Below are 25,303 nucleotides of genomic sequence, written 5' to 3' on the forward strand. Positions count from 1 at the left end.
ATTCACATTCATGATATCAATCAATAAAAACTAAAAAAATAATCTAAAATATGTTCTGTTGTCTATCAATAAATAGATTTATCTTAATAATGCTCAATAATACCAGCTTTGTTTAAATTCCTGTAGGCTGTGATGTGCATCCTGTATTAACAGCGGACGAATATATACGTCGCTAAGAGTTTGGTAGACGAACGCGCAGTATACTGGGCACTTCTGAGCGACGAAGACGGAAATCAGGTAAATACAGCATTCAAACGAAACTAAGAAGGAAAATCCACCAAAGGTTTAATCTACAAAATCGGGTAAGTTATTGTTTTTTTTTTTCCAATGAAGACTGTGTTATCGGTGCATTTGTCCAAACATTGCTTAACGCCAAAGCCGTATGAATTCAATATTGTCGACGATACAGGTGTTATAAACGTTAGTTACTTTCGATATGTCACTCTTTCAGTGACGGATAAATATTATAACCATAACCTCGGCATTCCTCTGATATATTTGCAACACCACAGAGATTAACATTTTTGAGTCAAAATAAAAAAAAAAGTGTGTAATTTATGCCCTGTGTTACAAGTCTATTTATAGAAATTGAAAACACCAGTCCTTATCGTGTTTTGCGTCTCAAACTGTGATATATATATATTGTTTATATTAGAGTTTGTAATCTGATTTTAAAGTATTTGGTACAGTTAAATGCATCAATAGTTTATTGAAGGTCGTCTCTCCCGAGTTTATAGCGAAAACGAAAGTAGACTTCTTTTTCCATGAATTCCATTCGGAACAATAATTTAACAAACGTTCCGAAAGCGTACTGTAGACTTACACAAGTCACAGTTTAGTATTGTATCCGGAAATGAAAATTAACAGTAAACACTCAGATATAGAGTTGAAATCCAATATCCTTGAGATGTTCTATACACAGAAAGGTATGCAGCTTCCATTATAGATCCTCTGAAAACTGTTCCAATACCCGCATAATAAAAAAGAATACAATATTTTTCACTTTTTGTCACAAATCTTTTTTCTCAACTACAATATGTTACATTTTGGTAATGTCCAAACGTAATAAAGTCACATATGTTTTGTCTGTAAAAGACATAATTTATCTTTGTAAATTTCTGAAGCAGATCGAGATATTGTCTGTTCTATAAGGAGTGCCGTTGTTTTCAAACCAGGTTTTCAAGGAACTCATGTCTTGACATAATTGGCTTATATATATTTCACTGAATCAATCGCTTTGCTTGCATGTGTGTAATCGTGAAATCCCTTAACAGAATGAAATGGAGTTCAATCGGCGAAAAAAAAAAAAACATTAAAAAAGGAAAAGGATGATTGATAATTTACACACACCCATAAAACAAATATATCCCAGTATTAGCCAACATAATCTTGGGGAAAATATTAGGGGGATAAAAATGTAGCGGATTTGGACTGTGCTGATCATTGGCGACCAGGTAGCTCAATTGCTGGAGTGCCGGTCTAGAGTTCGGAGGGTCCCAGTGCACGTGTCATATCAAATTTGTCCGGCTGGCTCCCATTAGAAAAGAATCCAGATACTTTTTTGCACTTCATAAAATTGGATCAAAACACCGATTCTGGTTGTTACATTTTCTGCTGTTGTACAAATGTGATAGCCTTTAATGTATCTGAGTGAGACAAGATGTCTAATGGGCCTGTATCACTCACTTTTTTATACAGATGGTAAGCTGATTGCCACATACAGAATTCAAATATCAGAGTAGGCTATATATAGCTAGTGTTTGAGGTCATCTGACCCAAGGTGTCAGGATGACCTATAGCTATCATATGTTCCATCCATCTTTATGGGCTTTGCTTTTACTTTCAAATGCCTACTCCTCCTTAACGCCAGAGCAAATTTTAACCAAATTTGGGTGAAAAGTTAGGTGAGGGCAATCATAATTTATATAAATTAAGCTTGACTGTCGGACCCCTGGGGACAGATGGGCGGGGCTTCAAAAAGTGAACTTGGCTGAAAATTTGCTTTAAAACTTTTATGATTGGCAAACAAATATCCTGATACTATTTGGATGGGGGATACAAATATGATGACACAGGGTTCTCAGCCAGAGTGATCCTTATCAATAGTAATGGAATAAATGTACAAAAAATGTAAACATTCAAGACAAAAGCAAAGTTGATGAAATAAACTCACTAGACAAGATTACGCTGGTTTCTGATGCTACTCCCAAGTGTACCTACAATAGATATAAGTATATATATGAGATTCAGAGTGGCTTCCTTGGAGCTAAAGAACCTGGGTTAATATAATTGTGGTTGTCTTTAGAGGTTAAGACTTTGTAAAGGAAGGAGTAATTGCTCAGTATATAAATGTTGGGACAGAACCCAGGAAGTCGACAAACTATCGTTATACAAGGTTATATACTTGTGCCTGATGACAGAACTTTTACACAGATATAGTACAAAGAGCACTATAAAATTTGCTACATGTACATTTTTTTAGGCCAACAAGTACATGTAAAAACAGATCTTTCCTAATCATACATGATAACACTATGAGTACATGTAAAAACAGATCTTTCCTAAGCATACTGTACATGATAACAAACGCTTGCTGGAATCTATTGGTGTCCGTGTGTGAGCATTTATACATTGATTATGTAACAAAGGTAAATACTAGCTTGGTGAGATGAGTGTCGTCCATATCAGGCTCCCAGGATTGATAGAGTGGTAGAGGCATTGAAATAAACCTGTCAAATGTGGCCTTGCAAGGGAGGCGTTGAGAATAGTAATGTGACAACTCCAGGTTTGGTGACTATTAAATATAGTAGATAACATTGGGAGGGGAAATATATGGTCACATATGACAGGTAGTCTCTTAATCAAGGTGGTCACAAAGGTACTGTAGAATTGGCACCGATATTTTCATGTAGAGGGATTCTCTAACCTTTTACTCAATTGGTACATTGCCAACATTATTATAATCCCTGAAAACTCCAGGACAAGTTCTTTAGTAAGGGTGTTCCAGTGTAAGACCAGTAAGGGTGTTAGACCAGTAATGGTGTTACAGTGTTAGACCAGTAATGGTGTTAGGGTGTTAGACCAGTAATGGTGTTAGAGTGTTAGACCAGTATGGGTGTTACAGTGTTAGACAAGTTAGGTTGTTAGAGACTAGTAAGGGTTTTAGGGTGTTAGACCAGTAAGGGTGTTAGAGGCTAGTAAGGGTGTTATAGAGTGTTAGACCAGTAAGGGTGTTACAGTGTTATACCAGTAAGGGTGTTACAGTGTTAGACCAGTAAGGGTGTTACTGTGTTAGATCAGTAAGGGTGTTAGGGACTGGGTGTTAGACCAGTAAGGGTGTTACAGTGTTAGACCAGTAAGGGTGTTACAGTGTTAGACCAGTAAGGGTGTTACAGTGTTAGACCAGTAAGGGTGTTACAGTGTGAGACCAGTAAGGGTGTTACAGTGTTAGACCATTAAGGGTGTTACAGTGTTAGACCAGTAAGGGTGTTAGACCAGTAAGGGTGTTAGGGTGTTAGACCAGTAAGGGTGTTACAGTGTTAGACCAGTAAGGGTGTTAGTGTTAGACCAGTAAGGGTGTAAGGGACTGGGTGTTAGACCAGTAAGGGTGTTAGGGTGTTAGACCAGTAAGGGTGTTAGGGTGTTAGACCAGTAAGGGTGTTACAGTGTTAGACCAGTATGGGTGTTAGAGTGTTAGGCCAGTAAGTGTGTTAGAGTGTTAGACCAGTAAGGGTGTTACAGTGTTAGACCAGTAAGGGTGTTACAGTGTTAGACCAGTAAGGGTGTTACAGTGTTAGACCAGTAAGGGTGTTAGGGTGCAAGACCAGTATGCCCGAGGTTCTGGGTTCCCTACCAGATACAATGAAATAGAAATAATTAATTATTCAATTAATTCCAATTGGTTTGTTTCTGATTTAAGACACGAGGATGGGAGGTATGGATGATCAACAGAACCACCCCACTGCTGACAGGTATGTGTATTCCTTTGTTGATGACTCCAGTGATACAGACACTGACACCAGCAGGTCCACACGCCAACGCCGAAAGCTGGAGGATCCTGACGCAGAGCTGAGAAAAAAGAGGGAGAAATTGAATGTTGATATTGCTACAGAAGTTGGCCTTGACATTGATGGGAGAAATCCACTGAACATAGCTATAGTTGGGAAGTTTGGAGTTGGAAAGAGTTCTACGATAAATACTCTCCTTACAGCTATGAATGATGACAAATATCGAGAGTATGCCATTACTGGTAACTTTGGCGGTCTTGCACGACAGATGACCTATCTCACTAAAAGGTTTGCATCAAGAAACTAGAATGTTTGATAGATTTGAAGAAAGTTCACTTGTATTACAAAGTCCTTGAATTGGTATAGGGTGTTCAAAACAATTGGACACATCTGAATTACTGTTAATTAACATACATTATCATAATTGATTATGTCATTTATACTAACTGTAAACTACACTGCAGTGGGTTGTTACAGTATATATTGCAGTTAACTGTTAATTAATGTATCAAGAAGTGCCGTAATCAGCTAGCACACAAGAAAGGCAAGCAATCTTCTATGGTGGTGTGACATTGCATCCTTCATCCGTCTGGTGGTCACCTGCCTGTTAATTTGTCTGTCTGTCTGGTATCAATGTTCTCAAGATATGTCATGACATGGGACCAGTATCTTGTGTGCATTACTACCAAGTTTTGTTAAAATGACCAACCTACTTGATCTAATCCCTTTGACCAAATCAAAGTTTCAAAGGTATCTGTTCAAAAAAAACTTTGTAGCCCACCATCTCAGTATGCCCAATTATATGACCTTAGTGCTGTTGTTAATACTCAAGACAAAGTTCTTTAAATATTTTGATACATTTGACCCCTGTGACCTTGAAAGTTGGTTAATGGCATTTGAACAAATTTGGTAGTCTTTTGTCCCAGCATGCTTCTCTTGGCTATTGAAAAGAAGTTGTTTAAATGGAAAGGACAAATGTAATGTTAGACTGGTAGTTTTGTAGCACTCTAGTATGCTTTGTATGCAGATAACAGTATCTCGAGCGACTACTTCTTGTTGTGTCCCTGACCTTAAAGTTGAACTTTAGTTTATAAACATGTACTACAATCTGACAGAAGTTATGTGACACTCCTTTTGACATTTCAATGGCTACACGTTTATCAGATTAAGTAGTCTGATGAAGGTGACAGTGTAGCCATCGAAACATCACACTCTTAAATATCACAATGGGGTTGTGTTATTTAACTTCTATCATATTTACATTACCAAACTTCGGAAAATGTTCAAGAAATCTTCAACAATCTCTTAAAACAAGCAGATATTATAAGACATTTTCTTTATTGTTGATTTTTAGGGAAGTGACATATGTCATGGATCATAATGAAATTACACAATTATGGTTCCCTTGGTCTGAAGTTGTGCATGTAGCCCCTTTAAATCATCAGTTCAACTTCAACGGTCTCTAATTGTCCATGTTCAAATTTTAAACTGATCAGAAGAAGAACATTTTGAGGATAAAGTTGTTAGAACAAATATTTATTATTAAAAAGAACAAGAGAAAAGTACAGAAAATTACAGAAAATACTTACATAGAACCAATAAACATGCAGCACACAATAGCAAGTGGCTATTTTAATATCTCCTAGAGATATCTTGTTTAAGATATTTTCTTCTGTTTTTAAAGCTTCCCAAAGAAAGCTTACAGAAAGCCGGCCTATCCTAATGCATGCTATCCAACATTTATCGACATTGCCGGATTTGATGATGAAGAAAACGATTTGAGTAAAGAATTATTACGGATTGTCTTCTATGGACGTCTTCCTGTTGAGGACAGCTTGAAGGTATCATTACAAGATCTTATCGAAAGAGTTGAAATGTGTCAGTTCCTCACAAATATACGAAGGCTCTTGAGCTTCTGTCATGGTTCAGCATATATCTGTCAGCATTTAAGACCACCATGCATCATTGGGACTCCTGAGCTGAAGCACAGGGACTTGGCACGATATTCCAAATGATGGTCCATATATATCTGTATAATAGTGTTACTATAATACATATATGTGGACCATCATTTGGAAAATCGTGCCAAGCCCCTGTGAGCTGAAGGTTTACAATGATCTATAGCTAGTTGTAGTTGCTTTTTTTCCCTCATGTGTTATTTTTTCTTGTGAACATGATGACTTTTGTAATATGAATGGATTTCGATGAAACTTTGTATACTTTTATAAAGCAATAATATTGGCAATCAGGCCTCTTGAGAGTTATGGGTAGGGTGGGGTTGGAGGATAACAGGAAAATGCTTGATAGCTATATTGCTCAAATCTGGTACATATCTGGGTGAAGAAAACTATGTGCTGTTGTATACAAATGGATGATCTGGTTCACCAGGGAGCAGTGCAGGGAGGGTATATGTACATGTAGGACCCAATATGGAAAGCAAGCAAATTTTTCTATATTGATCAAGTGACTGTGATGAAATTCAGTACTATCTTTCTGTTTCAATGCTTTTAAATTTTTTCGGTTGTGTACAGGGAGCCAAACAGGTGTTTGATGAGACAGGTATGAAGGGACTCAGAGAGAAGTACTCCCAAAACCTGGAGCTACTCAAACTAGACAGAATCATTTTTGTGGCCTCAGCACGAGAAGCTATTCCAGAAAAACTTATCACTTGTGTCATGGAAGCGGCCAATCCTGTTGGAGCTAAGGCTGGGAAAGGAAAGATGAGTAAGTTTTTGTTGAAGATCTGTATGAATCTTTCATTTTCGGATTCCACTCCACACTTTGTTGTCCATATTTAATTTTAGACCAGTAAAGCAGTATTGGGGCAGTCTTAGATTTTGACATTTCAACTATATTGATTAATCATTTTTGAACCAATCTGTTTGCCCTAAGTTGGTTTTGTAATCATGACATGTAGTTGTGATTCTTTGAATGACATTTTGCAAAGTTTTTTTTTTTTAGTATTTTAATTTTTTGCAAGGATATCTTGTTCAATTTTCAATTGATCGCTTTGCAACTAATAGACATTGTAATCATAGTATGTAATTGTTTATCCCATAACAGCATTTATAGGTCATCTGACCAAAAGGGTCAAACTGACTTATAGCCATCATGCCTACATGTGTTGTCCATCATGGTCCACCGTCAGTCATTACGCTTCGTCCATATTGTCGTCCGCCTTGCTATGTGGGTAAACTTTACAGATCTCACATTTCTCAAGTTCCATCTGTGGAAATCAGCTTAGTCTGATCTGAAATGATCCTGGATGGCCCTGACTATATATAAGTGTTATTATTTTTCCGGGTCAGTTGGAAATCGAACATAGCAGCAATCTTGCAAAACACATTTACTTCTCCAGTTCTACTTTGATATTGCAGCTATGCATGGTTGCCATTTCAAAATATTATTGCACAATAATGGTTTTCCTGGACAACACATATTTTAAACTTCTTAATTTAAGTTCCACAAGTGGGATTCAGCTCTAGCTTTCCTGAAATGATCCTGAGATAGTCCTGACCTAATGTAGTTTTTGTTGAGTTTTGTCCGAAATCCAAGATCGCCACCATACCTGCCATCTGAAAAAAACCCATGATCCTGACTAAATGGTTACATAGCGTTTTATTTTTTGGGTTGGTCAGAAATCCAAGATGGCCACCAGTGTGTATATTACAACAGTAAAAGGTCTTTTAGAGTCAGAAGACAGTTATAAGTAAGGCCCATAAGGCCTCTAGTTATTTGACTATTTATTTTGATAGTTGATTTTTGTCCAGAGATCTGTATTTTCCAACCAATCTCTTTTGAAATTTAACCAGTAGGCTTTATAATTATGATGTTTTGTAGTGTTTTCATGAAATGCATTTTGATGAGACCAATTTAGCAAGACGTATTGTACTTACATGTTGCAGCAGATTGTCAGCCTCAGTTTTGAACCATTTTCCATCAACCTTTGTAGACCTCGGCTATGACATAATGTACTTTCTGAGTAGCCTTTTATACATTTGTGTATACAAGAATAAATTATTTTTGTGTGTTTCCATAGCAATCCCAGTCTTCGGAATTATGACCAAAGTTGACGGAATAGATCTGGATTCATCAGAATTCAAGGAAAGAGAGAAAAAATTCCTGGAATGTTTGGGTTTGGTAGGTGCTAGACAGCGTTATGCCCGACTCTGTAACTACTGTAGTGAAGTGGATGTTAACGATGAACGACTGGAAAAGTACCTGCCAAAGATTGACGTTCCTGCACTGAAATTCCTCAGACAAGTATGATATGAATTATTTTAATGTCTTATTTTTTACTTTTCTATAAATTTGCCCCCATTTCTAATGAGATTGAAAAAAAAACTGTTTATGATAAAAATTCAGAATTATCCAATGCATACAGAACTTAAATAAGGATTCGGTATTTTCAAATACAATATTAAATGGTTAATGATCAGTATAAGTTGTTGATTTGTATCTAAAATTTGAGGCTTTTTTTCAATGAATTACTTCCATAGTGCTCTCTTCTTTATCTGTGCCAGTTTTTAGGTCTTGTGATTTAAAAGATTGTCTAATTCAAAAAAATCAATTGTAGATCCTAGACCCTGTGTACGAAGTACAAGCTGGACATGAAACATTTACCGACACTTGTCCAAAACCTGAGGAGCCAGGTATAGTACCAGAAACCATTCCAGAGCCCCCTAGACCAGAAGCTTCAGTCTTACCATTCAGTCAGCCTGTAGGGCCTCACTCACCGCCGCTTACCCTATTGCTGACCTACGCCATCAAAGGCATCCTCATCGCTCTTTTCGTCTATGTTTGCCTTGCCCCTACCATCTCCAGCAAGGACTTGCTAAGCATATGCACATCCTATGACAAACACGTGTCAATGAATCCACATGGATTTAAGGATGGCCATTTGACCAATATTTGCAATAGAAAAATGGACATCATCGGGAAATCGTTGATGGGGCCTCTGATCGTTTTCGTCATATTGATTGTATTGATGGATTTTCTGATGCCTTCATTGATACAATATTTGACTGAAAAAATTAAGAAGCCAAAAACAGACTAAGATTTTTGAGATTTAAAAGACTGTAATATTAAAATACGTAGCATGGATAGATACCATTTTTTTTGTCCATCAGTCTGGATTTTGCCCCTGGACACTGTAAAGTGACGCATTTCATAGGCCTCCTAGGTCATTGTTGTTATTTAACAAATATAGAGTGCAGTAGTTATGTTTGTTAATATGAACATATTATTCTTGCTTTGTCTTGCACCGATTTTAATAATATTTGAACCAAATGTTATTGATATGTTTTACTGTAAATTTATAGGAAAGAAAATAAATCTATCTTGTAGAATGAGGAAAAATAAGAGAAAGTGAGTAAACATCCTCAGTCAGATTAAGATAATGACATAAGTAAGCCTCTGATTTTCTACAATATTTCAACCCTAGATATCGACAGTGAAAGATTCTGATAATTCTCCATCTGAACTGATTTGAAAGGAAAAATATGTGTTTTCATGATCTAGCCACATAATTTTATTTCAACTTTGGTTTTGTGCGCAACACTACCTAAAAGGGACGAGGCAGCAATCAGACCTGTCAAGTTCTCATGAACAAAATGCAGGTCATTACTCATAAAAATGCAGGTCATAGCACTCCAATTCAGGTCATTGCGCCTAACGGCATTTAACTTGAAATAAAAACAATGAAACTGGAAAAATTTATCAACATGTGTCATTTAATAAGCATTTCTATGCATACTTTCTTCATTTACATGAATGTTTTACATTGTAAGTTGTTGTAGCTGTTTTTGCCATCTTCAAAACATTGGTGGAAGGTTGATAATCACAGCAATCACTGTCACAGTTTATTTTGGTAGAAAGCAGTGCACATAAAGTGTCATTGTTCATGTCACTCCTGAAATCTGTCGTGATCTTCCTTACCATTGAAAATGCTCTCTCACTATCAGCATTGCTGTTTGGAAGTGACAGCAGTGCAAAAGCTAGCTTAGATAGAACATCAAACCTGTCACTTTTGCAAAACACATCCTTCTGTTTGGACATTTCACCCCAAAACTTGTCAAGATCATCTGTTATGGGTGGCAGATCTGAATCAGGTGACAGCATGTAGTCATCAAACTGATCCTGCAGCTGTTGAAGGTTTTCATCAGTTGACAAAGATGGGAATCTCTTAATAAGTCTTATTACTGAAATAAAAAGGACATTATATAGGTAATGAAATATAATGTTTGTTTTCAATATTTAGAAAAAATGAAAAACAAATTTCATGCCTATTGATAATGCTATTTTTTGTAATCAATAACATGACATCTACCTGCATCTGAAGTCTTAGAAGATCTTGCTGATGGGTTGAGAAAGCCCAAGTCTTTCATGGTTGGATCACCAAAAGGGAATTTATTGCACATTTTCTCCACAATTTTAGTGTAGAAAGATCTAACTGACCTGCAAAGACACAAATATAACATGATAAAGTCTCTGCCAAAGTAACTTTATCCTGTACAGGATCTTTACAAGGAGATACGAATGCAGAAATCGATCTAGAATCGACTTTGATCGGTTGGGGTATTTACCGAAACGGACATGGAATTACCGAAACGGTGGAGAATGGGGCTTAATTTAGCATTCTTTTAAGAGAACGGAACCGAATATATGTTCTACAGTGCCTAACTGTGTTATATGTAAAATATCGGGGGTTTATTTGACAGAGAAATATTTTAATTAGATTTTTTAATCATTCGCGATTAGCGGCCCGATTGTCGTCCGGGTTGCATTACCGAAATGGCCGATAATGGACCCGAAATCGATATTTTTAGGAGAGAATGGACCAAATATTGTATTATTTGGTGTGTATAGAGGTCAGAGGTAAAATATGTTTTATTTCTTTTGCCTAGAAGTATTCAAAAATAATTATTAAAATACCCGATTGATGGCCCAATTTTCGATTGAGACGAACTACCGAAATGGAATTAAATTTACCTGAAATTATCTGTTTTTGAAGAGAAAGGACCCAAAATATTATTCTTCAGTAGATAATTGAATAATGTATGAAATATGAAGGGTTTATGTGACCTGGAAGTGTTTGAATTTATTTTTTAAAAAACCTCGCGATTTCACATTCAGATTGTAACAGAGTCGCTCGCATAGGGCGTGAGTAAAAGAAAGAGCCGGAAAACGGAAATCAGGATTACCTAAACACATGCAAAAATACTTATAAATTTAGTTACAATTAATAAAAGGATTCCTTGTTCTTTATAGGTTTTTTAACTATAGAAATACCGTGTTTGATTCTCTAAGTAAAATTGTTGTGGAACCTTTGGTATTTTTTAAACCAATTTATTTTAACAATTTATAAAAATAGTGATTTTTTATTCTCACCAATCCATATTTCAAACTTGAAGTAATTAATGAATTGAATTGAAGCCAAGGCAATGGATTAATATTTTTTCTTATTATTTTTTTTAATAAACTGCAAAAAAGTGTCCAGATGACTTTTTGTGCCATGCTGTCACAAAATTTCCATTATAATTCTAAAATCAAAAATTAATATGAAAATATGATAGCTGCAATGGGAATTTATGCTAAAGATATGATCATATCAGTCAATTCAGTGATCTAGATTCAGAGATTTAGTTCTCTGGTTAATTGGCCAATATCAATTTTTTAAATCACTGATTAAACATCAGAAATCTTTTGACTAATATGAAGTTTGAATGCAGCATTTAACTTTATAACTGTATAACTCATTGATCAATTTTCTGTTTACTGCATAACAGTTTGACTGGTATAGAAGCATTTTTCTTTCAGTAGATAATTAACCATAATTTGTCGTGAAATTTTCACCAAACACAAGACATATTCCACCAATTTTTTTTCAATGTTCTTTGCAACTTTAAAATGTGCTTTCTAGTTGTTATTCTGAAGAAATTATTTTTAATCATGAATTATTGCTTGATAATACATAAAGTAAAGAAATTTAATGATGATGCCTGTGATTTTTCTTTTAATTAATAGATCAACTTTATTTTGATTTCTTTTTACAATAATAAAAATTTAGTGTACATTGTTGTTCAATGTTTTAATTTGTCCTTATTCTCATACTAAACCCTAATTCAGACATTTAACATGTTTAGTATATATATACCTAAGTAACAGGGTATATTTGTAACCCTAACTCAAACATTTAACATATATGTTTAGTATATATATACCTAAGTAACAGGGTATATTTGTAACCCTTACTCAGACATGTAACATGTTAGTATACCTCTGTGAGTAACAGGGTATATTTGTATCGTATCAAATGTAATCCTGCAAACCCAAATGATGTGTCACAAATATATGTTGTTTGTGTGTGTTGGGACATATATTTATACACCATCTTATGGTATCACAACTGGACTGGGTTGAGCACTGGTGGCCAAGTATCTCAAAAGGTTATAGTGCCCATCTCAGAGTTCGGAGATCATGCAGTTTCCTCTCCTATTACATTGGACCCCAAACTAATTAACCATAGAGGTTATATGGCCTTTGTATGTGTCTTTGTTGTCAAAGACTTTGAAGGGATGAGGAATGTAGTTAAAATAGACTGGACTAAGTGTTAGTGGCCAGGTTGCTTAGAAATGGTTTAAGTGTTTCAGTCTAGAGTTCAGGGGTCACCGGTTCAAGTCCAGGATTGGTTGTTATATTTGTCTCTCCTGTTACATTGTAATGAGCAACGTGTCCCAAATCAGGAATGGTATTATGTTTTTAGCCCACCATCATCAGATGGTCAGCTATTCAAATCGCCTTGCATCCGCAGTCCCTCCGTCCCTCCGTCCGTCCATAACAATTCTTGTTATCGCTATTTCTCAGAAAGTACTGAATGGATCTATCTGAAATTTCATATGTAGGTTCCCCCTGGTCACTAGCTATGCATATTACATTTTGGGACCAGTCGAAAAACAACATGGCCGACAATCAGCAATCTTGTTAGCCCACCATCATCAGTTGTTATCACTATTTCTCAGAAAGCACTGAAGGGATCTTTCTCAAAATGTAGGTTCCCCTTGCTGCCTAGTTATGCATATTGCGTTTTGAGACCAATTGGAAAACAACATGGCCGACAGACAGCCATCTTGGATTTTGACAATTGAAGTTTGTTATCGCTATTTCTCATAAAGTACTGAAGGGATCTTTCTCAAATTTCATATGTAGATTGCCCTTGGTCCCTTGTTATGAATATTGCATTTTGAGATCAATTGGAAAACAACATGGTCGACAGGCAGCCATCTTGGATTTTGACAATTGAATTTGTTATCGCTATTTCTCATAAAGTACTGAAGAGATCTTTCTTAAATTTCATATGTAGGTTCCCCGTGGTGTCTTCTTATGTATATACCATTTTTGGACCAGTTAGAAAACAACATGGCCGACAGGCAGCCATCTTGGATTTTGACAATTGAAGATTGTTATCGCTATTTCTCATAAAGTACTGAAGGGATCTTTCTTAAATTTCATATGTAGGTTTCCCTTGGTGCCTAGTTATGCATATTGCATTATGAGACCAATCGGAAAACAACATGGCCGACAGGCAGCCATCTTGAATTTTGACAATTGAAGTTTGTTATCGCTATTTCTCAGGAAGTACGAAAGGGATCTTTCTCAAATTTCATATGTAGTTTGCCGATGGTGCCTAGTTATGCATCTTGGATTTTGAGACCAATCGGAAAACAACATGGCCGACAGGCAGCCATCTTGGATTTTGACAATTGAAGTTTGTTATCACTATTTCTCAGAAAGTACTGAAGAGATCTTTCTCAAATTTCATATGTAGGTTCCCCTTGGTGCCTAGTTATGAATATTGCATTTTGGTACCAATTGGAAAACAACATGGCCGACAGGCAGCCATCTTGGATTTTGACAATTGAAGTTTGTTATCACTATTTCTCAGAAAGTACTGAAGAGATCTTTCTCAAATTTCATATGTAGGTTCCCCTTGGTGCCTAGTTATGAATATTGCATTTTGGTACCAATTGGAAAACAACATGGCCGACAGGCAGCCATCTTGGATTTTGACAATTGAAGTTTGTTATCGCTATTTCTCATAAAGTGCTGAAGAGATCTTTCCTTAATTTCATATGTAGGTTCCCCTTGGTGCCTTCTTATGTATATACTATTTTTGGACCAGTTAAAAAACAACATGGCCGACAGGCAGCCATCTTGGATTTTGACAATTGAAGATTGTTATTGCTATTTCTCAGAAAGAACTGAAGGGATCTTTCTCACATTTCATATGTAGGTTGCCCTTGGTGCCTTGTTATGCATATTGCATTTTGAGACCAATCGAAAAACAACATGGCCGACAGACAGCCATCTTGGATTTTGACGATTGAAGTTTGTTTTCGCTATTTCTCATAAAGTACTGAAGGGACCTTTGTCAAATTTCATAGGTAGGTTACCCTTGGTGCCTTGTTATGCATATTGCATTTTGAGACCAATCGAAAAACAACATGGCCGACAGGCAGCCATCTTGAATTTTGACAATTGAAGTTTGTTATCGCTATTTCTCAGGAAGTACTGAAGGGGTCGTTCTCAAATTTCATATTTAGTTTGCCCTTGGTGCCTAGTTATGCGTATTGCATTTTGAGACCAATCAGAAAACAACATGGCCGACAGGCAGCCATCTTGAATTTTGACAATTGAAGATTGTTATCGCTATTTCTCAGGAAGTACTGAAGGGGTCGTTCTCAAATTTCATATTTAGTTTGCCCTTGGTGCCTAGTTATGCATATTGCATTTTTAGACCAATAAGAAAACAACATGGCCGACAGGCAGCCATCTTGGATTTTGACAATTGAATTTGTTATCGCTATTTCTCATAAAGTACTAAAGAGATCTTTCTCAAATTTCATATGTAGGTTCCCCTTGGTGCCTTGTTATGTATATATTGCATTTTGAGACCAATTGGAAAACAACATTGCCGACAGGCAGCCATCTTGGATTTTGGCAATTGAAGTTTGTTATCGCTATTTCTCAGAAAGTACTGAAGGGATCTTTCTCAAATTTCATTTGTAGGTTGGCCTTGGTCCGAAGTTAAGCATATTCCATTTTTGGACCAGTTAGAAAACAACATGGCCGATAGACAGCCATCTTGGATTTTGACAATTGAAGTTTGTTATCGCTATTTCTCAAAGTACTGAAGGGATCTTTCTCAAATTTCATATGTAGGTTCCCCTTGGTCCCTCGTATTGCATTTTGGGACCAGTCTGTCCTGAAAACAACCTGGCAAACAAACAGCCATTATCGCTTAATCTCAAATTTCTTATATAGCTAGGATTCCCTTGTTTAAAAAGTACTGGAGGGATGTTTCTCAATTTGCACAGATTAGTAAAATGAAGGGAAAAGTAGAGCGAAGATCAATCTGACATAGAACCTATGAAGATCATTCAATGGTGGGCGCCAAGATCCCTCTGGGATCTCTTGTATTTTGACAATTGAAGTTTGTTATCGCTATTTCTCACAAAGGACTAAAGGATTCTTTCTGAAATTTCGGAAAACAACATGGCTGACAGGCAGCCATCTTGTATTTTGACAATTGAAGTTTCTCTTCTATCTACTTTCTTCTTCCTAATGTCTCCCTTGACAATGCCTCACTTTTGGCCTTTAGTTGAGTGTTCGCCGCTGTTAGGAAGGCTTTTGGGTTCTGTTCCCTAGCCGAGACATACCAGAGTCTTTAAAAGTGGTAGTTGCTGCTCCTGCTTAGTGCTCAGCATATAAGGAGTGGGACGACTGGTTCGCCCGTTGTCAGTATAATGTGACCGGGTGGGGTGTGTTGCTGGGTGTCTTCGGCAGTATGCTTCAGTGAGGTAGCACTATAAATTGGCAAAAGTTCCGGCCTATCACAAGGATACTTAACACGAACATACCCCAGCCTCCCAAAACACACATAAGCACTCGCCACACGCATGCATGTTAAACAAAATAAACCAAACCAAACCAAACCAGCATGCTACCGATCTAATATTGGGTCTCTGGGCCTTTTGGTTATCAAGAAGGAAGTTTTTAAAGATTTCAGCATATTTGACCCCTGAGATCTTAATAAAGGTCAAAGTCATCCATTTGAACAAACTTTGTAGCCCTTTGTCCGAGCATGCTACTGACCTAACATTAGGTCTCTGGGCCTTATGGTTATCAAGAAGAAGTTGTTTAAAAAAATTAGCATATTTGATCCCTGTGACCTTGGATGAAGGTCATGGTAATCCGTTTGAACTAACTTGGTAGCCCTTCATCCCAGCATGCTACTGACCTACTATGGGGTCTCTGGGCCTTATGGTTATCAAGAAGTTGTTTAAAGAGTTTAGCATATTTGACCCATGTGACCTTGAATGAAGGTCAAGGTCATCCATTTGAACAAGCTTGGGAGCCCTTCATCCCAGCATGCTACAGACCTAATATTGGGTCTCTTGGTCTTTTGGTTATCAAGAAGAATTTGTTTAAAGATTTAAGCATATTTGACCCCTGTGCTCTTGAATGAAGGTCAAGGTCATCGACAGCCGGAACGCGCTATATTACGCTACCCACAATAACATTCCAAGGAGCTTTGAAGATGGCGCGATGAAAAACTTACATAAAAACTTAGTTTGGTTACAAGTGTGTGTGTGTGTGTGTGTGTGTGTGTGTGTGTGAGAGAGCAAAAAATCATCCTCAAACAAAACATCCAACAGGGACCTTGTCGCACACTACTGAGCGGTACTCGGTATGACTAATGGAATCTAACATGGTTCTGTTCCGTGGACAAGAATATATCGACCCTCGTGTAAGAGTTTGGCTGGCCAGCACTCGGCAAGCAAATCCATTTCTGTATCAATGATTGATCAAAGAAGTCTTAACATCGTTTAGAAGACCAATTTTCGTACTATTTTAATTTAACGTCCTCGCAACAGCCAGTCATATGAGGGCGGGTGTCAATGAGACACCAATATAGGAACATGAAGCACAGAAAAGAGCAGTGAGAATAGAAAGGATTTAAGATCCCAAGTGTTGAAATGTGGTAGAAGACTTCTAATGACAGGCAGGAGTTACATATATATTCTTTCCCCACTTCTTAACGGACTCGGATTACAAAGTGAAGCATTTCGTAATCAAAGATGTTACATCTCCGACAAAGAGATACGACAGTACGTTCAAATGAAAACAAAAATAGGCTGATGTATATTTCACATCAAACCAATAGTAACATTATAAACGATATAAACATCAATACTGCTTTGTTTTTTGTTTTGTCTTTTTGTTGGTTATTTGTCCCCATAAATTCGTGTTAATCAAAAGACATCTGACTCTAAATTAAAACCCTTATATTATTGTAGATTGTATTCTCTGTAGCAAGTATATAGTGGCACTGTTGGCCATGGTGGCAATCCTGGATTTCTGACCGACCCAATAAATAACAACACTTGGTCTGGACCATCTAAGGATAATTTCTGTTAAGTTAGAGCTGAATCCCACTGGTGGAATCTGAGAAGAAGTTTGAAATTGGCATTGTTCAGGAAAACCATGATTGCACAATCATGTTACAAAATGGCCGCCATGGCTGCCAAGTCAATGATTTTACGAGACCAAAATATAACAACACTTTGTTGGCCCACCTTCCTTAACATCCTCACCAATTTCAAGCTCAATGGCACCAGTGGAACTGGAGAAATTTAAAATGTGATTTTCAAGAAGGTGGCTATGGCGGCCATCTTGGATTTCTGGCCGAACTGATAAATAACAACACTTGGTAAGGACAATCTCAGGATCATTTCTGGTAAGTTAGAGCTGAATCTCACTGGTGGAATCTGAGAAGAAGTTTGAAATTGGCATTGTTCAGGAAAACCATGATTGCACAATCATGTTACAAAATGGCCGCCATGGCTGCCAAGTCAATGATTTTACGAGGCCAAAATATAACAACACTTTGTTGGCCCTCCTTCCTTAACATCCTCACCAATTTCAAGCTCAATGGCACCAGTGGAACTTGAGAAGTTTAAAATGTGTTTTACAAGATGACGGCTATGGCGGTTATCTTGGATTTCTGACCGACCCGAAAAATAACAACACTTGATCGTGATCATATCACGATCATTTCAGGCAAGTTTTAGCCCAACAGCACTGGTGGAACTTGAGAAGAAGTTTAAAATGTGTTTTTCAAGATGGCGGCCATGGCGGCAATCTTGGATTTCGGACCGACCCAAAAAATAACAACACTTGATCAGGATCATCTCATGAACATTTCAGGTAAGTTTAAGCCCAACAGCACTGGTGAAACTTGAGAAGAAGTTTAAAATATGTTTTCAAAATGGCGGCCATCTTGGATTTCGCACCGACCCGAAAAATAACAACACTTAGTCAGAATCATATCAGGATAATTTCAGGCAAGTTTCAGCTCAAAAGCACTGGTGGAACTTGAGAAGAAGTTTAAAATGTGTTTTTCAAGATGGCGGTCAAAGCGGCCATCTTGGATTTCGGACCGACCCGAAAAATAACACCTGATCGGGATCATCTCAGGAAAAATTCAGGCAAGTTTCAGCCCAACAGCACTGGTGGAACTTGAAAAGAAGTTTAAAATGTGTTTTCAAAATGGCGACTGTAGCGGCCATCTTGGATTTCGGATCGGCCCGAAAAATAACAACACTTGGTGGGGATCATTTCAGGCAAGTTTCAGCTTAATCCCACTGGTGGAACTTGAGAAGAAGTTTGAAATGTGAAAAGTTTGCGCACGGCGCACGACGACGGACGAAGCATGATGAATATAGGTCATCTGACCCGTCATCTGACCTGACCCGACCCTACATAAAAATATATGTGTGTATACAGGATAGGGATATCTTACCCGACGGGTTATAAAATGTGCTGAAACCCGAGGCTTGCCGAGGGTTTTTACCACATTTTGTGAATCGGAGGTATGGAAATATCCCTATCCTGTATACACACAATATTAAAGAGTCTTCTCCCATATCACTTTCAAATTTCTGGCAAAAGTGTCTCTTAGCCATCCAGTTTCTTCATTTTGCAAATGACTTTGTCATTTTTACCAAATATACTTGATAACCTTCTGAAAGATCATACCCAATTTCCGCCAAACTGTAAGTTTGTACACAAATACCATAATTGTTATGGTTCATTAATTAAAGAATTAATAGTCTACTGTACTGTTATGATTGGCCTGCAGGCCTAGTCTACAGTACAGTAACGGAGTGGTATCATTTAACCGTGTAGGCATATCGGCTTATTGTTGGTATGATAGATAATTATCCTCATAATACATGTATTTTTATTGTTAAGTGCAACAATATAATTCCGACACCGACGATGAGGACTGTCAAATTAAACACAAGTAGACGACGTTGTAAGAGTTGTCCCCCTTGAACGGAGATTACTCTGCTAGCTTGAAATGCTGTGTATAAAAGATTTATCTAAGATAGATTTATCTTATATAGCTATCTTACATGGGCAAACTCTATCCAACATGGCGAGATACAAGAGAAATGTATTTCCACACTTTTATGTCAGTACAAACATTTTTGTGAGAAGCAGGGTATACGTGATGTGAAGCACCTTCATAAAATCAAGTTTAGAATAAACCAGTTTTATTTTGTGAGAATTGAGACAAATATGTTGTTCACAAAATGTCCTTATTTGTGGTATATTGGGATGACAAAGGCTATTTAATAAAATATGTAGGTTAGAGCGCTGTCTACATAACCCCGGGTCGATTTCTGCTTCCCGGAAAACTGAGAAACGGGCTGGTATAAAAATGTACGTGTATGTGACGCTGTGGTTGTGTCCTTCGGCATGGCATTTTACACACATTACTATTGATGCCATACAACGGGCCTCCCGTATGTTTGTTTAGTTAGGTAGTCACTACCTGCGCCAAAGAGACCCCGTCTCAAAATGAACCTGGCTGTTCACGGGGGTGATTAACACAGCAGCCAAACTATATCAGCCGAGGTTATGTGTGAAGTAGAAACATACAGGGAACTGCATTGAAGTTTAGCGTTTCATTGCTCCGCCCCTCCGTTTACTCCTTTTGATCGAATGACCAATCAAATCGTTTGTTGTCGGATTCCTTCAGTGTCACAGCGGAGGTCTTGCGATGCATTACTGTCCCTTTCATCTTATCGTACATTGTAGTACACGTAACTGCCATGGCTTGACATGATGAATGAAATGAAATGTTCAATTTCGGGAACGATATACTATTTTCAACTTTCCCATATTTAGCACATTCGTAATTACAAAAAGATTTTTTTTGTTAAAACGTAAAATGTACTTGTGTTATCCTACACGTATCCCTCACGGTTATTTGTTTATATTGCATGATAAAGTGTGTTGATGTATATACTATATATCCATTTCATTTGAAAAACATACAAATGGGCAATAATTTAGCAGTTAACTCTAAATGCCGAAATATTTCCGTAGGAACAATTAATTGAAACAAACTGATAAATCTTGCATTTTCGGTATACAAATGATGACAAAATGATTTTTCTACATTGTTAAAAGAAATTATTTTACATCATTGTGGATATAAATTTGTACATCTACATTTGCCTTCATGCTACATAAATGTGCTGTAATGAATAAATTGAAAATCATACATTTTTTTTAAATACAATACTACTAAAATTTCCCGTTTGAACATTCATTTCAGAATCAATAATACAAAACAAGCGACACTCGTTTTATCAAAAGTTTAATGATGAAAATTATTTTTAAAAGTGTACTGAAAATTAAAAAGAATTGCCTCACTCGCAGGCGATAATATTAAAAGAAAGAAAATCTTTGATGGTACCTGGTGAGAATGTACTATCCTACACAAAAAGGAAACTTTTGACACATGCTATTTGTATGTTCACATCTTCCTTTTCTTTGGGGGTAGTGGCGAACACAAGTCGTCTTCTTCAGATATGGGTCTCACAAACGGATTGTTGAATTGGAGCTGATATGGCACGTGCATTATTTGTGGTGACGTTGTCGACGGGCCAACCACCATGTTAGATGGCGTTATCCAGTTAAAATTAGGTTGCCAGGCTATCGCCGAGTTCGCCGTCGCGGGGGTACTTAGCGTCGCAGATGTTTGAGTTCCCGTTGAAAACTCGGGGTATTGAACGCCCCTCTGTTGTAAAAGTTGCTTCACAGGATTGTTGTGAACTTTGGCTTTGTTGAATCCAAATTTTGTGGAACAGTCAGATTTTAATATTGCGGCAAATGTTTTTGCTGCAGAATCAAGATCCTTCGGTACAATACCTCTAAAACGTTTCTCCAAGACCGCTATATCGGGATGTATAGCCCCCATACAGAGCGCGCGAAGACCGTAGGCACCCACGGGATAATACTTCTCTATATCCGTGTTGACGAGGTAAGGCAAAACCTTACTGAAAAATGTATTACATGTTTCGTCGTACGTGTGCTGCTTTAAGCCAAGATTCTGTTTAAGTTTTTCAAGTTCTTTTGTCAAAGTTTTCACTGTCGCTGCAGCGTCCACAATTTGTTTTTTTTGAACGTCATGCTTATCAAGATCATTGCACATGTGAGGCCCTTCACACACGCCCCAATCACAGTTGCGTTTTGTGTGTCCGAGTCTCATGTGGCATTGCCCACACTGCAACTTTGTTTTATCAGCTTTTATATTAGGATTTGAATACTTTTTTTCCAGAGCCTGTAGTTGTTCTTTAGCACTATCTAATTCCACAGTTTTCACATGCATGTCATCCTGTAAATCATCCATCATCATCTGTAAAGGTGTTTTATATACCTTAGTTGATCCATGCGGAGTACACACAGTGCCTTGGTGACTCTGTCCCACGACAGCCTGGTTGGCATCTACATGCATATCATGGCTATCATCCGAAAATAAAGACCGTGGCTGTAACGAATCATTTCTTTCTTTGTGACTTACAAATGGCTGTGGGGAGTTTCCATCAAATGTACGTAATTTCATTCTCCTCATTGATGTACCCGATAGAACTTTAGCACACCTAAAAGCTTCAGCAATGCAAGTATCGCTCACCGCAATGACCCAGGCTCCCTCGTCGTCAAGATATTGTATTCCGAATATCTTTTCCCGCAAATTGTCAATCCGACACTGTACGTCGCACTTCAGTTCTTCATATGTACAAACCCGATCTGGAATATTAAATTTCCTTATTTTCTCGTGTCCATATTCAATCTGCACCTGTAACGACTCCATAACTGTATTTGATACACTGCAATCGGTCTGACCTACATGTAACATGTGGTATTCTACGGGTCGCACGCTTTTGACCGTGACGTAACCTTTGTTGATTGGACGCTTCCATTTCTTGATTGAAATAGGGTTTCGGAAGGTTCGATTTAAAAAAAAAAATTTTTTAAATTAATCGTCACAAACATGTATATTTGGACTTTGTTTTTGGTGTTATCGTTAAAATAACCATTATAATATATAATGATCAAAAGCAGTATTTCAATTGAAATATTTAAAAGAAAGCAAAGCGTGACTAACACCAAAGCGACATTTCGCGCTTTTTATTATTTATTTTTAGATATTTTGGCGCCAGTGTCATAAATTGAAGAAAAAAAATCAAAATGACTACACGGAAAAACGCGAGTGGTAGAGAGTACAAAAAAGGAGATGGCATTAGTTCGGATTTAAGAAAGCTGATTGTCCAAGAAACATTGCATCTTGGAGGGAATGTTTTGACCGGAGAAATTCCTAGAGGAGTTTTTACCAAAGTTGCGGAAAAGTATAAAGTTAATCGCCAGACTGTAACAAATTTCTGGAGGCAATATGTGTCAGATGGCGCTCTGTCGGAAAAAACACGGAATACATTGGGAAGACCAAAGCTTAATACAACCGATATTGAGATGATACATTTTTAAAAAAAAGATAGACCATCTATAACCGGGACAGAACTGAAACAAAAATTGATTGAATATTCCCCCGTCTCGGGAAAAGTTGATACTTCTACTATATACAGAACTATGTCAAAAAAATTGGATCTTACATATAAACGGATTACACGCCCATCCTGTGACAGGTTTTCGCAACATAATATGGTTTACACACAAGCCTATATGGATTTTTGCAAAACGGTACGGCCGTGTCAAGTGAAATTTATGGACGAGAGTGGGTTCAAAATAACCACCACTAACTCTAATTATGGTCATTCTAAAAAGGGTGTTGCATGTGTTGAAATAGGCAAATTTCACCCAGGTCGTAATTTAACTTTAAACCTAGTTGTAGGTTTGAATGGTGTTATATATTACAATTTCGTGGATGGACCTTCTAACATGAACACGTACTTGAACTTCTGGAATGAAGCAAGTTTATCTCAGGACCGACTTGGTCGATCGGCTTTTTTACCGGGCGATGTAGTAGTTGTGGATAATTGTGCAATACACCATAACAACGCAGAGATAGCCCTTTCACAGTTTTTCCAAATGCAGGGTGTCGGCTATACATTCTTGCCTGTATATTCACCGGATCTAAATCCAGTTGAAAATTGTTTTGCGAAAATTAAATCTTTAATGACCCAAGAACGATTCCGGGAACTTGCGAGTGTGAACTTAAAACTCTCTATCATACGTGCCATAGAGGAAATCACTCCCACCGACATGAAAGGCTTTTACCGACACACCGGCTGTTTCAACGTTTGAACACTGAACAGGCTCCGCCCACATACTTCGCAGTATAGATTGACAGGTAAACGAGTTACAAATTGTACCAATCAGCATCGTTGAACGTTAGTTCCGTAGGTCCTTTCGCTAAACTTCAATGCAGTTCCCTGTAAAGCGACTCTGGCAGAAGCAGGCCTCTATACAAACAAGTACTAAGCCGACAATAAGTTGGCAATCAATATTTCGGTGTGTAGTACATCCATTTTAAAAATTAAACAAGACAAAGTGACATTTTGTATAGGGTATATGTTCTTGTTTATTTAATCATGCACGGTGTACTGTGACATGTCAGAATTGCGATGCCGTCAAGTTAACATACATCTTGTATTTTATCAGAAACTCTGCTATACATACAAGAGATAGCCTCCTATACTGCTACAGCGAAATATCTAGTAGATATATTCCAATTATGGGATATAATGCTATACACAATGCAGTAAGAATATATGTCACCTACACTGATGTTCGCAAAAACGTAGCCTGTCGTTCTCAGCTCACAATAGTTTATCATTGATAACAAACAAAGGCGGTTTTTTATTATTTAATGTCATAGCATCAGCTAGTATTGCTATCTACTGTAATATGATTGACAGGGGCCTTCACATAACAGGCACACACTCGCCGCCAGACGCATGCGTCTCGCATATAGGGTAGACTGTCCTTAAATTACAATAACTGTATAGGACTTTATACAAAACCAAATCATACATTTAGGGAATGGTATTATTATTTTCTTGCTAATGCGTATGGTCGAGGTTTTGTTTGTTTGTTTTTGGATTTAACGCCTTGATTCTAATGGTATACGGGCGGTCGGTTACAGGGTAGATTAGGATCCTCAGCAAAAACAGGAATACTGGAGAGGAAGCATGTTTTAAATTTTCCAATAGTTGTCGTTTGGTTAGCAAATTCATGTATGTTTACTTAATGTACCGCAAATAGAGGGCACAGAAATTAAAACACACTTTAAATTTCCGTGGATGATGTGTCGAAAAAGCGAATATAGATACATTTGTGTATGTTACGTGTTGTGAATTGATTTTTTCCGATTACTATAAAATACTAGAAATTATATATTTCGTTCAAAGAATAACTTTTTTATGTTCTAATTCACCAGTTCAAACGAACATAAATTATTTATCAAATAAAACTCAACACACTGACTGTGTTCAGAATACCGCTTACTGCAGCTGAAGCTATTTACTGTGCACTCATTTTCATAAACAAAAATCACGACAATGTCCATAATCACACGCGATACCGCCATAATAGTCCTGGATCTTCGACCTCTTTACCACGTGCATGTCCGGCCTACAGACCTGTAACACAGAAAACAAAACAAGAACAACTTCTCTTTCCAAGATAGATTTGGTGGGGGGGGGGGGGGGGGGTCACTATAGCGTCTGTCGAGGTGCGCTGCAAAAGCTCGAATGACCCACGTACCTAGTACACCTGTCTAACCCACCTACGTGCATCTCGCGCTACGTACCCGATACTCAATGCCCCATAGTCACCCCACGGGTGCCCCTCACTGTAAACACAGTGCAAACGTAACATTGATTAATTCAATTATTCAATTATGTTCTAATTCACCAGTTCAA

General features: G+C 37.5%; 2 protein-coding genes across 3 annotated transcripts; one reads left to right on the plus strand and one right to left on the minus strand.

The window, feature by feature from the left end:
* The first annotated feature begins 127 nt into the window (after window positions 1–127).
* LOC117340341 lies at window positions 128–12,079 on the plus strand. 2 transcript variants are annotated; one of them, XM_033902104.1, is made up of 6 exons: window positions 128–237; window positions 3,920–4,295; window positions 5,692–5,848; window positions 6,539–6,731; window positions 8,047–8,270; window positions 8,584–12,079. In XM_033902104.1, exons 2-6 carry the CDS (start codon window positions 3,928–3,930, stop codon window positions 9,061–9,063), a joined length of 1,422 nt encoding a protein of 473 aa, XP_033757995.1. In that variant the 5' UTR covers window positions 128–237; window positions 3,920–3,927; the 3' UTR covers window positions 9,064–12,079. The 2 variants fall into 2 exon arrangements, with proteins under 2 accessions (XP_033757995.1, XP_033757994.1); XM_033902103.1 differs by having other exon boundaries at window positions 161–302.
* LOC117340342 lies at window positions 9,342–10,517 on the minus strand. Its single transcript, XM_033902105.1, has 2 exons — window positions 10,336–10,517; window positions 9,342–10,207 (listed from the first exon to the last, which is right to left on the minus strand). Exons 1-2 carry the CDS (start codon window positions 10,484–10,486, stop codon window positions 9,768–9,770), a joined length of 591 nt encoding a protein of 196 aa, XP_033757996.1. The 5' UTR covers window positions 10,487–10,517; the 3' UTR covers window positions 9,342–9,767.
* Window positions 12,080–25,303: the final 13,224 nt, after the last annotated feature.

Source organism: Pecten maximus, chromosome 13 (genome assembly GCF_902652985.1).
Source record: "Pecten maximus chromosome 13, xPecMax1.1, whole genome shotgun sequence".
Lineage (NCBI taxonomy): Eukaryota > Metazoa > Mollusca > Bivalvia > Pectinida > Pectinidae > Pecten > Pecten maximus.